General features: G+C 38.4%; 1 protein-coding gene across 1 annotated transcript in view; it reads left to right on the plus strand.

Moving 5' to 3' along the window:
• The first annotated feature begins 257 nt into the window (after positions 1–257).
• LOC115632398 overlaps positions 258–17,288 on the plus strand; it is an 81,909-nt gene continuing 64,878 nt past the window's right edge. Inside the window, exon 1 of the mRNA XM_030529532.1 lies at positions 258–1,062. Coding sequence (XP_030385392.1) covers positions 522–1,062 — 541 coding nt within the window. The 5' untranslated portion in view covers positions 258–521. The remainder of the gene's footprint in view (positions 1,063–17,288) is intronic.

Consider the following 17,288-nt stretch of genomic DNA (forward strand, 5'->3'; position numbering starts at 1 on the left):
AAATTTCCCCAACATTGAAAAAGTCCCAGCCAGAGAAATGCGGAGCACGAACAGCTGTTCAGAGACTTCACTCTCATGCGTTCAAGCAGCCAAACGGCAATGTTGCTCGCACTCTTGCAAGTCTGCTCTCTCAATGTACTGTTTGATTTTGTTCGCCTGCCTTTTGGTGCTTTCACTCAGTACGTAACGAACTTTGAGCGCAGGCGGTTCTAGTGTGTCTCATTTTCTGCTTATTTTGAACGCACTGTAAACATGCGCGCCAAAGCCAAAACCAAAAGCATATAAACGACAAATCGGGCACGTGAAAAAACATTAAAACACAAAAATAAATATATACGAACGCGCGTGTGATTGTGCATGCCTATGTGTGTTGCGCCAAATGGGCATTTATTTTTGAGCAGCGGCAAATGTGAAGTGTATAAAATTTAAAATATAAATAGCCAGCGCTACTGCGACGGCTACAACAGCAGCAACAAAAAACACTTACACACACTCAAGTGAATTGAAGAAATATTTGTGAAATGAAGCCACCACAATCGAAAGTCAAGCGTTTAACAGAAATGCAGTGCACCCCATTGCAGTGGCTGCTCCTGCTCTGCTGCTGCCTGGCAACCCTGGGCTCTGGCGCCGATCCCACCAGCAGCAACAGTGGCAGCTATGGGGCCACTTTCATATCCAATCCAGCCATATACGCGTACACCGTGGCTAATCAGCAGCAGCAGCAACAACAACAGGAACCAATACAAAGCAAAAACTACATTAACTTTGCTACTGCTAATGCCAACCATCGTGGATCCAGCAATCGCAATTTTTACTACACAAACACAAACAGCAACAGCAATAACAACAACAATTTTGATGTTGACAGCACTCCGCCGTTGTTGGCTGCCGCAGCGCCGACGCCAATAGCGCCGCTGGCCACGCAGCCACCACCGCTTACCGGCTGCACCCTGGACCGCTTGGCCGTCTACAAAGTGGTGCTGCACACTTACTGGACGCGCGAGCTATTTCCCAAGCACTTCCCGGACTGGCGACCCACAGCACAGTGGACCAAGACTATAGGTAAGTGATGAACTTAGATGACCTAGGTCTGGCAATATTCGTTCTACTATTTCAAAAAATGTACATGGGATGGACTAGCTTGGCTTTGAGGATTTTTAGACAAATTGCTCAATCGTAGGGGCCCAGTAAATAGGATAAACTGGACCTTAAACTTAGCTTTGAGAGATATTTTATTAATTCTTTTTTTTCCTATATACTAAGCTCAATCTGTAATGATGTTTTAATTATGTCCAAGCAACTGAAAATTTCGTGTTTTGTGTCACTGATCTCCACAAACTAAACGTATTGCCTACCGACGTTGATTGAACAACTTCATTTAGTGAGTGGCACTGGTACATTAGTGCGAAAGTATATAATACACAGAAGTAGTTTGGTAGACCCTACAAAGTGTAGTGTGTATATACTTGATAAGTGTTACGAAACGGGTCCATACAGAAATGCACTTCCTTCTGTGCATCTGTCCGTTCGTCTGCATGAACGTGTAAGTTAGTTGCAGATGAAACACTCCTAGTGTATATTAACACAACTAAATTACTATTTATTAATTCGAATGAATACAATTAAGCTATAGAGATCGACGCATCAATTGATTAGAGATGTGGTCGCTGCAAACGCAAGGATGTCAAGAAGTACAACAGCTATAGTTACTAGAGTTACTTGGTAATTTTCTAATTTCTCCTTAGCTCTAAGCAAGACAAGTTTTTTATTTGATGAAGCTCCTCACTCTCGTGTTATTCGATTTTTTCTGTAACTCCGGAAATACTTGTAATTTGGTACCTAAATGGGCAATCTCACGTTATATCCGTAAATAAGTGTTGTTAATTCAACTTCGATTTTAGTTCAACTATGTATGTACTATACACAAAGGTATAGACACAATTCCGTTAATAGTTAATGCAATTGAAATCGCAGATCAATGCATATTTTAAAAATCGAATAAAACAAAACAAAATTTGTTTTTTTTTTTAAGTAGATACATGTCTTTTTAAACTTGGTTTTGATTGTTATGCTGTTTACATCAAATTCAGGAATGTACATAACATAAAATGTATATAATATGCACTGTGTTTATGTGTAATTCAAATGCTATTAAATAGCTGTTTAGTTAAATCTAATCTTGAACACAAGTTCAATGTGGTCGGGCCGTTGTGTGTGAACGAATTGCTTAAAAAAACAAGTAGAGAAGCTAAAGTCGGGTGTCCCGACTTTGAAATACTCTGTACATATGTGTAGAATAATTATGCGTGTATGTGTGTGTGTCTATGTATGTATGTCTCGTGTGCCTGTGCAAAGCAGTAACAACAAGAACAGCTGCGGGCACTGCTTGGTCATACATACATAAATGGCTATAACTTCCTGTACGGACTCATAATAACTATGGAGAATCAGTGATTGCGGGGGGGGGGGGGGGGGGAGGGGGCAGGGGAGAAGAAGGGAAATACCAAAATACACACTTTCTGCGTATTCACATAAGGCACCCGGTGTCCCTGGGTCTAATACTCTCCGAGATATAGGTGATTATACGAATGGAAAATCGGGGAACCCGCCAAAAAAATAAACTTGCACAGCGTACACACATAAGCCATTATTGCAAAATTTAGTGTCCCTAGCTAGGTGTTCATACGGACAGACGTCATTACGGGCCACTTGAAGTCAATTTACTCCTTCATTTACATTTATTCTTAGTTGAGGCTTTCGCGCCAGGTTGATGTCAAGTTTTTCGAGTATATCCGACACAACCACCATCCAGCTTGTAAATCACCAAGGAATTATATAGACTAGTCTCCCGCTTGACATCCAAGTAGGATCTGTTCTGGTCATCACATTTCTCCCTTGTTGTAATAAATCCTTACAAGCTAGATACGCGTAATTAGGAAGAATCAAATTAAATTACAATAATTGCTTTTAATTGGCCCCGATTCACAATCAATTGTTATCAGAGATGTTCATAGGCAAGTAACAAATTCTAAAATACAAATTTGATTAAAAACTGATAAAAGAAGGGAAACAAAGAAATAATTAATAGTTCTATCCAATGGGTATTACTTATAAGATTAGGTTATATCTTGACTAGTTTATTCCATGGTCACATATGTGTGTATATATATATATCTCATTTACATACTCGTATATATTTCTTTGTGTCCAAAATTAATTCCCTTTTCGCGCCCCTTCACCCATTACGTACTTACAACATTAACACACTTGGTAGAAATTGCTTCCAAAATCCTTATAAGCAAAAATGTTTTCCTTGCAATAGCTGTATTCAGAAGATGGTGTGGGGGGACCGCCGGACATTCCGATTTGGATCCATGCATAAGTAGGTATGTACCATGGACTAACAAAACAGGGTATAACATGAAGCAAAATTTATTTACTTGGCTAAAAAGTGTAAGGGTATATTATTTTTGCAGTATAGTACTATTTATATACATATACTTGTAGTATGTATATGTACCAGTAGTTCTGATGCCAAGCGTGGGCAAGTCCTTCAATTAGGCTTAGCACATGGTAGACTTAAATGTTGTAATTCTGCACAACTACGAAAATAACACAAAAAGCACCAATATCAGCTACATACTCGTACACACGCACACTAATTTGTCACAATAACTTGGCAGACAAACAGACGAGACATAAAAATAAATCGAAAAGCAATTTCGCAGCAAGTTGCCTAAACATTTGGATTTGAAAGGGCCAAAAGGAATGGGCAATCGGCAGTCCAATAGATGCGATAGATAGCCAGATGAGTTGGGCGACAGAATTTCAGAGTCCTAGCCACATTGGCATGTTGCTTGTCTTATCATGTTTTTTGCAGATTTGCTGTCGATTTATTGCAAACTCTCTCTCTCTCTCTCTCTCTCTCTCTCTCTCTCACACACACACACATACATACGTACCCACACATACTCAGAATCCAATACACAACACACGACAAGTTAATCTGACAGGAAAACAAGCGCTGGCATACTTTCAGGCGCACATAAAAAAGGATAAGCGTGCAGGCAAGACGAGGCAGGCGGGCAAGCGTGCGCCTAAAAAAAAAATGCGATTTGTACGTGCTTATGCGCTATATGCTGGTCTCAGCGTAAAACAAGAAAGAAATTGGATAAAGTTGTTGGCCCGGCCCAGTTGGAGGCAGACAAAGCTACACAAAGCTAAAAGCGCGCGAAATTTTGATGTTTTGATTTTCGGCACTGTTGCACTTAAATTCGTACACCACGACCCATACCTTCGGCTTTTCATCTCCTTCTCGCCACACTGCCACCCCATGCCACAGGCACACATGCCACCTCTGGTCTGTTTGTTCTTGTTGTTGTTGTTGAGCTAATCTCTTGGCAAATAAACAATAAAATCATAAAACATGCTTACCGCCTGGCAGGAGCAACAACAACAACAGCAGCAGCAGCAGCAACAATAACAGTTTCAAAGCTTTTCCTGACAGCCAATTTTCTTGTCTTGCCTTGCCTTACCGTGCCGTGCCGTGCCTTGGCATACCTTAACTTACCTTAACTTACTCTTTTGGTCTGGAGCTTAGGTTTATACGCTTGTCGGACGCTTTTGCAAAGTTATTTTTTACTACGCTTGCCGCATCATTTGCGCTGTCGGCTTAGCAGCTACACACACACACACATACACACACACCCACATACTCACACACACATCCAAATACTTGTGGAACTGTGCTTTGCATTTAGGCACATGGCCATAGAACATTTCAAATGCTAATTAAGCTCGGCCCAGTTGCTCACAATGCGATATTTTCGTATTTACCGCCCATGTATCCTTCAACGTTCCCAACGTTCCTCTCTTGCGGTTTCAACTCAAACTGTGCCTAGTTGATAATGTCCGTAACTGTGATTTATAGTTCTTGCTGCTTTTGATGCTGATGCTGATGCTACTACTGCTTAAAACAGTGCCGTATTGTATGTAATTTATGCTTTTGGTATCAGTCTCCGTCCACTTCAAGACCTTGCGCGTATGTACATACACGTATGGAGAGTATTGTCGCAGCTATAGGCAAGCTATTAAGCATTCGTCATGGGGTTCACAACAACATAAATTGCAGAAACATCGACACCCTAGAGAAATGCGGAAATGAAATCGTGTGCCTGTGCTCAGGTGAATGTTCCTCAAGAAAATTAGACTATGAGCAATGGCTACAAGGGTAGAAGACATAGAACTATTTATTTGTAGTTTACATTTTTACCCATACTTTCTAAAATTACTGTTCTCAAATATCACGCAAATATTTATTGTGTGGCTAAAAAGACATAAATAACAAAATCGTTCAAAAAATGGGTGGATGGTCGTCTTTCTAGATTTTAGCCCAAAAGTGTAACCGCTTACAAATCGATCAAATCAGCATAACTTTTGAATAAACAAGTGCAAAGCTAAAGTCAGATGCCTCGACTTTGAAATACTCTGTACATACAAGTATGTGTAGAATAATTATAAAATTTTGAAAAAATTCGACTCTGAAGTGATCAAGGACCTCTTCAGAGTCTGGAACAATATTTTTAAAGTTCAGTAAACAGCCGTTGATTAGAATTAAAGAAACAACTAATGGTAAATTAACTTCTTCTTCCGATATTTATAAAATATCATTTCCAAAATATATAGGCAGAGTATAAAATCTGTACATGAAATGCATTACAAGAAGAGCAGAACTACCCCTGAAAGGGAAGGAGGGAAATTCCGAAATACTTATTTGCTGCGTAACCATATAAGACATCTTGGACAAAAATGTAGTGCCCCTAGGTCTTATAGTCTCCGAGATATAGGTGATACGAACGGCCGAAAAACCCAAAACAAAACAAAACTTGGCTCTATTTCTTATGGTCTCTGAGATCCAGGTTTATATGTGGACTTTGTGGGGTCTGCCACACCTCCTTCTGCCTGTTACATTTTTCACCTCCAGCAAACCTAATACTCGTATACTCTTTTTTATTTTGTTTACAGAGTATAAAATATTGACATCAATCTATCTATTCGCAGTATTGTAGTCATTTCTGATTTTTAAAAATGTATATATTTTCAATAAAAAGAAAATTTGTTTTGGTGTTTATTAAAGGGAGGTTCTTGACAATACCGTATATTAAAACTTCAGTAACATGAGCTGCCACTCCCGTTTTGGAATCGCCTCGTATTCTTTCGACCGGGATTTCTTCTATTACATAGATGTGGCCATATAATCTGCTCAACAGAAAATATATATGATGATATAGTAGTTTTCGCCACCTTATTTTATCATAATGCTAGTCAGCCATGCAGCTCACAAATAAATTTTTGTCACTAAAAACTAGTTGGTGCACTTTTGCCAACTCTGTCAGGAGATGGGCGAGGCGTCGGGTAGCGGCAGCGTCTCGCATCCTGCCTGTCATATCCTGTTTGTATATAAATTTTTGTGCGCATTTTAGCATCCGGTACATTTCAACTAGTGGAGCAATGAGCTGGAGCGCTGGTCGGCTCCCAGCCCAGGCCAAGGAACAACCATTCGTAACAAAACTCAACTCTTCGGCAGTCTGTTGTGGCTTCTGTCGGTTTTGTTTTGGCCACGCCTGTCGAATGTGATGATGCGCCTCCGCTGCCGCTGCACGACTATTGTCGTGGGTGGGGGTGGGGCACTGGCCCACAATTTATTGTGAATACTTTGGCCAAATATTAAACAAAAAACAAGTCAACTTTGGCAGCGACAAAAAACAGCAACGCTCTTCTTGCTTTGAAGCGACGGTGACAACAATGTCGGCGTTGGCGACGATGGAGACGTTGGCGACGCTTTCTGCCAAGTCATGCCCGTTGCTTGACTCTTGGGTCGTTAAATTTCATTTGGTGCCTGTTTTTGTTGGTGGCGTGTAGCTGCTCGCGTGTAGCTGTTTTTATCATAAATTGAAACTGAAATACATTTTTTGCTTGTAGTTAAAGCAAAGGCAACAGAAATGGCTACAGAAGCAGAAGCAGCAGCAGCAGCAGCAACAGAAACTAAAACCAAAAACTGAAACTGAAGCGACAGCGCGTATTGCATTTTGCGTAGCATATTTGTTTTATTTGCCTCTGGCTTTTTGTATAGAATGCGCAGCCTTGCAGTTTTCAACCCAGAACGGGTTTTCTTTTTTCTGCGAATGGGGCTTAGCTAAAAGTTTTGTGAAATAAATTTTGCGATTTTTTTATTGCTTGCCTGTATGTATGTTGGGTTCTACTTTCTACTTGATACTTCCAACCTCCTCAGCAGCCGTCAGTTGGACTTGTGCTAGCTTTTTGTTTCAATTCTCAAGTGTTTTGGCAGGATGTGCTGCAGTTGTTGTTGTTGTTGCTTTTGCTGCTGATGCTGATGCTGCCTGCTACAAAATGAAATGTTGCATTCGCAATTGCATTTTAAATTGCTCTTCATTTTTCAGCCAGCGGCCAACGCCCAACTTTGATTTGAAATCAATAGCGTATAGAATTTGACTTGACTGGCTGTTATCATTGTTGCCGTATTGTAGTTCACCAGCAATTTGGCGAATTAATTCAATCAAATTGTTGGCAAATAAACAACAAAACCCACTAAATCACTTACGAACATGTATGTCAACGGGTGTAGCCAGAAATCTGCCAAGCAGAAGCTCGTATCATTTAATTAAAGGTTTCTTGATTAATGGGGAATCACAAATAATTTAGCACAAAAACTTCAAATTGGGGATAAACGGCAATTATCATTTATTAAAATAAATGCCTTCATGTACACTACATATGAGTATATTCAAGAGTTATAAAATTAATGGTCTACTTATTGTAGTAGGATAAGTATAGTATGTTCACAGGAACTCTGGCATAGGTGATAGGGCACCTATTTCTCCGATCTCGCTCTACCTTGTAACTTGTAGAAATTCGCTCGAGCTCAGATTCTGACGCGTCAATTAATAAATAAGACGTCTCTTGTAATTGTGCCTTGTGTTGTATTTGATGTTGCATTCGCCGGAGGTGAAGCAAAACTTTTAATGAATTACAATAATTATTTGGCATATTCATATAATTATTTAACAATTAGGATATTTCAGTTTTATATGTGTAGTAAGGACCTGGCATAGCTCAACGATCTGGCAGGTATCCCAAAATGTGAGTTCGCTCATTTAGTAAGCACTCGGCTCGAATCACTCGCAACCATTATGACAGAAGCATGATTAAAAAATGTTAAAGTTACCATAAAAATATTTGTAACATGGCTCTTTCTGGGAATTACAAAAACTAAACGATTTCATAATACTCTTTTAAACTGACGGTACAGAGTACATTCACATAATTGCAATTATGTTGTTGATATTTTTTGTGTTAAAATTTATTTATTTTTAACATAGAATGAATAGCTTAGAGACTTGATACTCTGCTTAAAGTTAGGATGCTTTAAATTCAACTTTGGGCCGTGAAGATTAAATTCCGCAAATTCTTAGCAATCAAAACATTCATTAAAATTACAATTGCAATTTGAAATTGATAACAGAATAGTATCATAACATAGAAGGCACGCTCTTAAGAAGGTGTGCTGCAGAGTTTGAAAATGGAAAAGTAATTTCTCGGGTGTTCTATTACCTAGTGTAGCTAATATGAACAGCGACTCTCGCAGAGAAAAGCCGCAGGCACAGTGAGTCGAAAAGTCAATTTGCAAATTGTGTTGCAAACGCCGACGCGTCGCATCGAGTCCATTGTCATGCAGTGAAGTCCATTAATTGCTATTGTGGTGCGCCATGCCAATTATACGCTGTTTGAGTTTGCCACAAGATGTGCAAATGTGTGTATTGTGTAGTATATGTGTGTTGCCTTCTTTTTTTGTTTTATTTTTCTCTTTGACCGACGGGCTAGAAATGGTCGCATGTGTACGAATTGTGAGGTGGTGCTGTTTTCATAGTTGGTGTTAAATGCTCCGCCTCCGGGCATTTTCACGCCTAGAGTTTTCATTGTGGGCTTCCCCAAACTTGTTGTTGGCACTAAACAAATGAAAAGCCTAATTTTTGTGCTGTTTGCGAGTGTTTTATAAAATCGGCTTTGCAACGCGCACAAATGTATGCTACATAAATATGACATGAGCACAGGCGTCGGCTAATTGTATGTGGAGCAGTTGCTCGTTTGCGTTGGCGCATATTTAATGTCTGCGGCTCTGTACGTATATGTATGTTCATGTGTGTGTGTGTGTGGGTGTCGTTGCGCCTTTTGGCTAGGCAATGCTTTTTGCGTGCGCATTCATAACAAACTTTAAATGTGTGTAATTTGTTAGACAGGCACACTCGCACACACACACACACACACACACACACACACACACACACACACACACATACAAGCTAATGTCTTGTACTAACACATGAAGAGGCAGGCTGGCTAACAACGGGCACAAGTGAAAGCATAAGGCGCATGTTTCACGCCAATAAAAGCAAAAGGCACAGAAGAGCAAAAATCATAGCATACAACATGGCGCTGATGGCGATGCCGCCGCCGTCGTCGACGTTGAAGCTAGCGTTGGCGCTGCTGCTGTAGCATAAGTACATTAATAATAAATGTAAATTTTGTTTTTTCGCGTCTGCAAGAGGAGCATTATGACTTAGTCAGGATGTTGGCATGGCACAGGAATCGACGGCGTATGTTTGTATGTATCTGTATTGTATGTACATACATATGTATATGGAAAGTTACATATCTGTATGCACGTCTATCTGAATAATCGCTTCAAGTTTTTTGTACTTTTGTTGGTACACACGTATACATGTATTTAGAAGATATGAAGCATGGCCCGATTTCAATATGTTTGACTGTACTTTCAGTTTTGTTAGGGACACTGTTATACTCTATACCTAAAAGGTACACGATTATGTTAGGTTATATTGATCAGCATGACTAGACGAGTCGATCTATGTCTGTCTGTCCGCCTGTCCGTATGAACACCTAGACCTCACCTTCCCACTCACCCTCTATTAGTGATTTTCCACAACTCCCGTTATTCATGAATTGTACAATCAAATTTGGCAAATATATTTTGTGGTAATGTGCCAAGTTTCATCATGGTATGTCAATTTTAAAGGAAGTTAGAGCCTTAAATGTAATCTCTGCCCAAGGTCTGCCCGCAGCTGTTGTTGTTGTAGCTTGACTTAACTCTGTACTGTGCACATGCTCACACTCAGACACAAATAGACTCAACTAGCAACAATTCCTATTTAAATGTGCTTTTACACACGCTTTTTGTGAGTTCGAATACTCAATGAGTGAAAAAATGTTGATAATAATACAATGTCGATATTTTTTTAATTTCTATAAATCTTCTACACATATGTACAGAGTATTTCAAAGTCGGGACCCTCTACTTTATCATCTCCATTTATTTTTATTATGAGCTGAATGGGCTTACTCCTTCATAGTTCGAAGAGCGAAAGAATAAACGGTGTCCAAAAAATGACTTCAACACCCGTATCTACATTGAAAACTGATTAAACTTAGCTAAGAACAATTTTTCGCCTGCGCTGAACCTATATCGTGTAGCCTTTCTTCCTTCTGATTGTTACAAACTTGTGTACAATATAGACTTACACCTTTCAGTAAAGGACATCATAAAAATTAAGTATTTTCATAGTGCATTATTCTGATTTTTGTTTTGTTTACCCATTTCCTTGTAATGGCGGCACCTTCGATGCATATTTCATGACTGCCAAGGATGGTAATGCACTTGTTTGTGCGTCCTGAGCTGCTAAAAGCTTAAAGTGTTGTAATTAAAAGCAAAGGCAGCTTCAAATCCACAGCCAACGCTGAGGAAGCTTTACTTGGGTGCGCCCACAGCTTTTGGTTTGATTTGGTTTCATCTTACCACGCCACAACCAATCCCAGCAACCTCTTCTCTTCTCTCAAACGTAAGATGAGTCGCGGCCACATTTTTACTTGTCTTACCCATTACGGGCCTTATTTCGTCCTTGCTAAATCACAGCGCGATGGCAGAAACAGAAACAGTTTTTATGCACGCTTCTTTACTGTTGTTGTTGTTGTTACTGTTGATTTCGCTCCTTCTTCTTCTTATTTACTTGCATGAATAAATTTCGGTCTCTGTGCATGTCTTTTATGTTTTCCACACAACAGTTTGTGCTTTGTCAAATTCATGTCATTATTCATTCATACATGATTAGACAACAACAGCAACTCAGAACAGACAACCGACGGGCAACAACAGCCAACACAGTGCACAGGTTTTGAATTACACGCGAGGGGTGTGAGGAGTAGCGGGTGGCTGTTGCTGCATGGCTTGATGGATGTACAGGATACCAGGCCCAGGCCCTGGCCCAGTCCCATTTCCAGACCCCGGCCCTGGCTCTGGTCCTGGCACACGCTTAGGCGGGCGAAAGCTCAAGCGCAGACAGGCGTGGCATTGGCAAATGGAAATTAATGAATGAAATTTGATATAATGTCGGCTGAGCCGTTTCTTGGGCTGCCGTTGCCAGGGCTACCACATAGATCATTTTATATAGGAACACATTCGCAAAGCGAAATGGAAACTTTTAATTTAATTTATGCGCGCACGTATTTTAAGAATAAAAACGATTTCCGGTATCAATTTTCCCATGTAAACGAGAAATTGCACGCTCTGTTTTAAGAGCGTTCAAACCAATTTTAATTTGTCATTTATTAGGCATTAATTTTGCATTTAATTTGCATTGAGAATACTGTTGCCGCCTGCGGCTGAATTTATAATCAATTGTGTTTATGCTTAAGCACAAAAAGTCGCTCACATTTAAATTAGCTGCACTAATTGGACATAGGTTGAACAATGTTTGTTTTTACATTTTTTTTGTCTCGGGTTCAGGTTAACAATTAAATGATTTAAACAATGTTCTACAAATTCAATTAAAGCTTTGACTACAAGCTAATTTAAATTTAATAGTTTAAATTGCAGTATTAATGCCATATTGGAGGAAGAAATTTCAAATCTGCTCTCACAATAACTACAACATTATTTATCATATCAGTAATGTTACCAATTTTAAGATATTCTATCAATTTTATTATTTGGAGCATTCAACGAAAGTACACAGCTCTAGCTAAATGAAGTTTGATATTCTCACTCTTTTTTGAAACAAATGCTTTAAGCGTGTACAGTTGGCACAAATGACACAACTATATAGAATGAAAAAGTTGACTTCTAAGCCATCAAAACAATTAAACAGCTTTCTTGAATTGTAAAAATAACCCGATGTTACCATGTGTGAAAACACTCGCAGTGCTGTGATTTTCTGTTTTTGTGACAAAATTTTGTCCCTATGGTTATTCCAGATTTCTGTTTCACGTTTAATTTTCATTTTTTCAATCAGCTGTTCACAGATAATTCATACAAAATCTACATAAATTAAATCAGACAGCAGAGAATAGTAGTCAGGTACATTTAAATCTAATCCATAACCATTTGGTGCTCCGTTTATGTCTCAGGTTAATTAATATACATCAGAAATACCTTAATTTGTAAATTGACTAAGAGAGAACTCGGAGAAAGAAAGAAAACAAGCCTATTTAAATAAATACGAACCATATTTACGCAGCTCGTATATTATTTGATACTGTTCAAAATTGGAGCGTGGAGCGTGCGGAGCAGAGCCAACAATCTCGAAAGAAAATATAAAATTGTTGACAAGCCAAAGCACATTCTACAAAATATATGTAAGCACATGTTGAATTACCGTAGAGCAGAACGTCATGCTTATTCTAATTATACCATATGTGTATAGTTAATTAAGCAGATTTGAGTAAAAATTATCAAAATTACAGCCAAAGTTTGAATTTTGATGCATGAATTATTCGTAATGCTAGTCCGAATCATCGTAAATATAATTCTCTAGGTAGTGAGAGGACTTTTTAGCTTCCCTTTTCCATAACGAACAAAAATGTCTTTTCAAGGGGTTTCGTGTAGTGTCAGTGTAAGTCCATTCGAACAATTTATTTTTGGTCGAAGGCTAATATTATTATAATTACAAAAACCGTGGGAACAAAATATGTATAGAAACTTAATCATGATGGACTGACTTACTTTACGATATATATTTTAGTATATAGTAGGTGATTACTTTTTAAGTAATGGTGTAAGTGGAGCTGGGAATTCGTTGCAGTACAAATGAAAAGCAATATGGTTGCACACTTTTATGCTTTATCTATAGAAATTGTCGGCAGTTTTAATTTATTTTATATGACCTCAATTAATATGACAAAATAATTGCATGCAACAATCAAATGCAAAGGGAAAGCAACTACAGCAGCAACAACAACTCGTTTATTGTGCGATATTTATGACGTTTGTATTGGAAAATGGCAACAGCAGCAGCCTGCCTGCCTTCCTGGCTATTGGCTCTGCTCACTCATAATTGAAATGTAGTTCGCGCTTCATGGACTACATACACGTATACTGTTTCTGGATTTTGTGTAGTTGTTGGCATTGAATCGGGAACGCTTCTTGATTTATTTGAAATCAATAAAAATGCACACCCTTTAAAGGAGGCGGTTTTTGCGGACCCTAATTAACTGTCAGGCATAAATCAAATTGTGGGCCAAGCTGCACGCTCATTAATAAAACATTATAAACATGCACAACATTTTAAAGCAGACAAATGCGAAATCCGTTTTGTCAATTTATGGTCCAAAGTTGTGGCCTAAAAAATATATATACGAGTATATGTACAAGTATGTAAGGAAAATAGATAGTAAAATTGTCGTTGGCGTTCTTTCTTAATTATGCATGGGATTGTTGCTGCTGTTGTTGCTGTTCTACTGCTCTGGAATGTTTGCCTGCTAATGGCAGCCTAATTATGTTGACCACAAACATCGGCCCTGGTGGCAGCGTCACAAGAAAACCCTTTTCTAACAGACATAAATTTGCGCTTATTGCCAAGTGAGGCCGACTTGGATATCCCCCTGACAACTTTAGGAAGCGCGCACCTTTCTAGACTGCATAAATCTTTGGAAGATGCGTGGCACGGGCTAAAGGGCGGTAGTGGCAAGGGCGTATTTGTGGCTTCCTCCCCCAAAAAAGGAGGCGTCTTGCGTGCCAGACAAGGCGCAGACAAACAAAGGAAAGCAGTCGGACAGACGCAAAAGCAGAAAGACAGACAGACAGACAGTTTAAGAGCCATGCGTGCCTGGCAAGTAGGCAGGAAAAGTTACTTTGTTGCTTTCTTGTGTTATGTGCGCTGATTGTACCACGTATGTATGTATGCATGTGTGTATGCGTGTGCGTGTTGGTTTGGGAGTTTCCTTGCTCGCGGCTGTTAGGTGAAAAATGTGTACAAATTACGACACACAACTGCTTCTTATTTTATTTGTTTGTGAAATTTTTCTACTGTCTGGCTACGCATATTTGGAGAGATGTCGTTGTTGTTGTTGTTATTGTTATTGCACTGGGCGTGCCATCAATGGCAAATGTGTGTTTTGAAGTTGACGCACTAATTAAGGCTAGACGGGGGCGCGATGGTCATAAAATGTCATATTCCGTGCACTATCAAAATAAATAAAATTTTTTGAAGCATGCCTCTAAGCGTCGAGCATAAAATTTTGGCTGGCGCATAAAACACGCAATAAATTCATTTAATTAAGCAATTCGATGAGCCGGCCGACCGTATTTGGAAGCGATAAATAGACAGATAGATAGAGAAGGAATGGCAAGAGACAGAAGCCAAGAAGAGATAAAGGAAATGTTTGAATAGTGCGCTGTGTGGCGATTGACTTGTATACGGCCTGAATGTCCCTCAGGGAATTGAAACCATATATTTCACTAACGCAATCATCAAAGGCCAAGCAAATATATAACTTTTCATTTTTATGGCTCGACTGGCGATTGCTCTTCAATTTTTATGGTCAATCGGGCGTATAATAAGATAAAGTTAATGCAATCAACATTGAATGATATTTGCGGCTGCCGATAAGACGCTGCTTCTCAAGTACAGCGCTAAATTATACGTTACAAGAGGCTATGGAAATGCGAAATTCAATGCATTTTAAATGAAAAGAAGAAGGTGAATGAAGTAAAAGGACAAAAACAGAGCTAGGGAAAGTTCCTAAGAATGATGAAAAGAACGAAGTAACTTCAAATATTTTCTGCGACCATAACAGGGACATCAGCTTAAAAAGCAAGCAACTATTATGAGAGGTGAGTGTTTGACTAAACTGGAAGTAGTCTCTGTTGTTATAGATTAATGTTTATCAAAAAACTATAATATCGCATATTAGCACCATTTCGCATTTGCCGTTTTATACCAAAATATTTGCTGCTTCAATTTAACTTTTACTTATAAATTTTTTTAACGAATTATACTTTCCTTTGAAATAGATTGGACGTGATTTTTGGCTGTATATTTTCTACTAGCAGGTATTGCCCGTCTTAACCCGGCTCAATATAATGTTTCCAATTGTATTTATTTTGTGTGTGCATAACCTACCCATATGTTTTCACCTTATAAGTTACCAGTAGGATGCATTTAAGGTATTTAAATGAACATTTTCTGTTCTTGACAAAAAATTGTTCAGTAGTCCGTTACATTTTTGTTCTTGCCAAACTATTTCGTTCAACGAACATGACCACTATAACTAATATTTTTTAAAGCTCGTTTTCCCCCCGTTGGAGCTAGAATTTTCCAAAAGCCTTTCTTAGTGTGCTCCTACAATATGATGGATACTATGAAAAGATACTTGAGTCCAAATTTCATTTTTTTTACCGTTTGGGCTGTGCGTTGATCACCAATTAGTCAGGACAAACTGTTTTATATATAGAGATAACGCAACGTTTTAAGATAGACTATGTGCAAAAAAGGGGAATAATTATAAGGGTATATCCTAATTTTAAATTCACATTTGAGTCAATACGGTCACGCACAAACTCGGAATATGAAACACGGCACTCGTGTCAATGCCGTGCAGCGATGAGCCACGATCAAAAAGCACTGACAATTCTCATCTCAATTTGCTAGAGTAAAACTTTCGATAGTTGAAACCACCGATACCATCAAAATATCGAAGTTTGCAATAAGCAATATAATATGCAATAAGCAGAATATTTAAATAATAAAATCTAATTATTTATTGAGATCAATAAGAACAAATCATACATACATACATCTGCCCGCAATGCGAAGCAGAATATGCGTAGCTCCGTTATTCGGTTTCTGCTTTACTATCGCTCACAGTCGTTGCTTAGCGACGGTAACTGTAAACTTTTGGCGTTTTGCCTTTGCAATTAACATTAAATGGTCAAAACGAAAGAAGATGTGCGAGCCAACAACTTAAAGTTGTTGTTGTTGTTTTGTATGTACATGCTACATACATATACAGGCATACATACATATGCATGTACATATGTATGTATGCATGGGCACACATAGGCACGAACTGTTGCTTGTTGTATGTATGTGTGAGTGTGTGTATGCGATGTCCCCAACTATTTGATATTTGATATATGGCAAGTAAAAAACATATTGCTATATTTTAATCGTTGAATGCCAATTTGTTGATATAATGTTGATTACATTACCCAAATTTGAAATCGATCGGACAAAATTTATAACACAAACTATTAATTTGAAAAAGTGAATAAATATTAAAACCCCAATAATAAAATTAAATGCGATATATCGAAAATATCGATACTTGTGTTGATATATCGTAATACATGTCGAATACAAATACATCGAAAAACATCGTTTGAGAGTTATTGATTATAATACTGTATTCGATTGTTCACTGTACACATATGTACATACATACATACAAATGTATTTGTGTGTGTACGGTAACTGTAAACTTTTGGCATTTTTCGTATGCAATTAACAGCCGTAAATTATCAAAACGAAAGAAGTTTTGCGAGCCAATAACTTGTTGTTGTTGTTTTAAAAATTTTGATTTGAAAAGATAGAACACTATTTATTACAATTAAACAACAGTGTTCGATGGCCCACTGCATACATACAAACCTATATATGTATATAAGAATGTATGTACGTACATACATACTTATTGATGTACATATGTACATACTATACATACAGACGTATGTATATATGTATGTACGTATGTAATACATATGGTGCTGGTGTAATTCATAATGCGAAATTCTTTCTAAGGGGAGCAATGTCCCCCCTGCCCAACCTGCGTACGCCCTTGTAGTCCGTTGTCCTAAAATCCCTTATGCCAAATGTACTAAACAAAGAAAAAATAACATAAAAATGTTTATGTTATAATGT

The sequence above is a fragment of the Scaptodrosophila lebanonensis genome, unplaced genomic scaffold, assembly GCF_003285725.1.
Source record: "Scaptodrosophila lebanonensis strain 11010-0011.00,11010-0021.00 unplaced genomic scaffold, SlebRS2 tig00000001-arrow-pilon, whole genome shotgun sequence".
NCBI classification, from domain to species: Eukaryota; Metazoa; Arthropoda; class Insecta; order Diptera; family Drosophilidae; genus Scaptodrosophila; species Scaptodrosophila lebanonensis.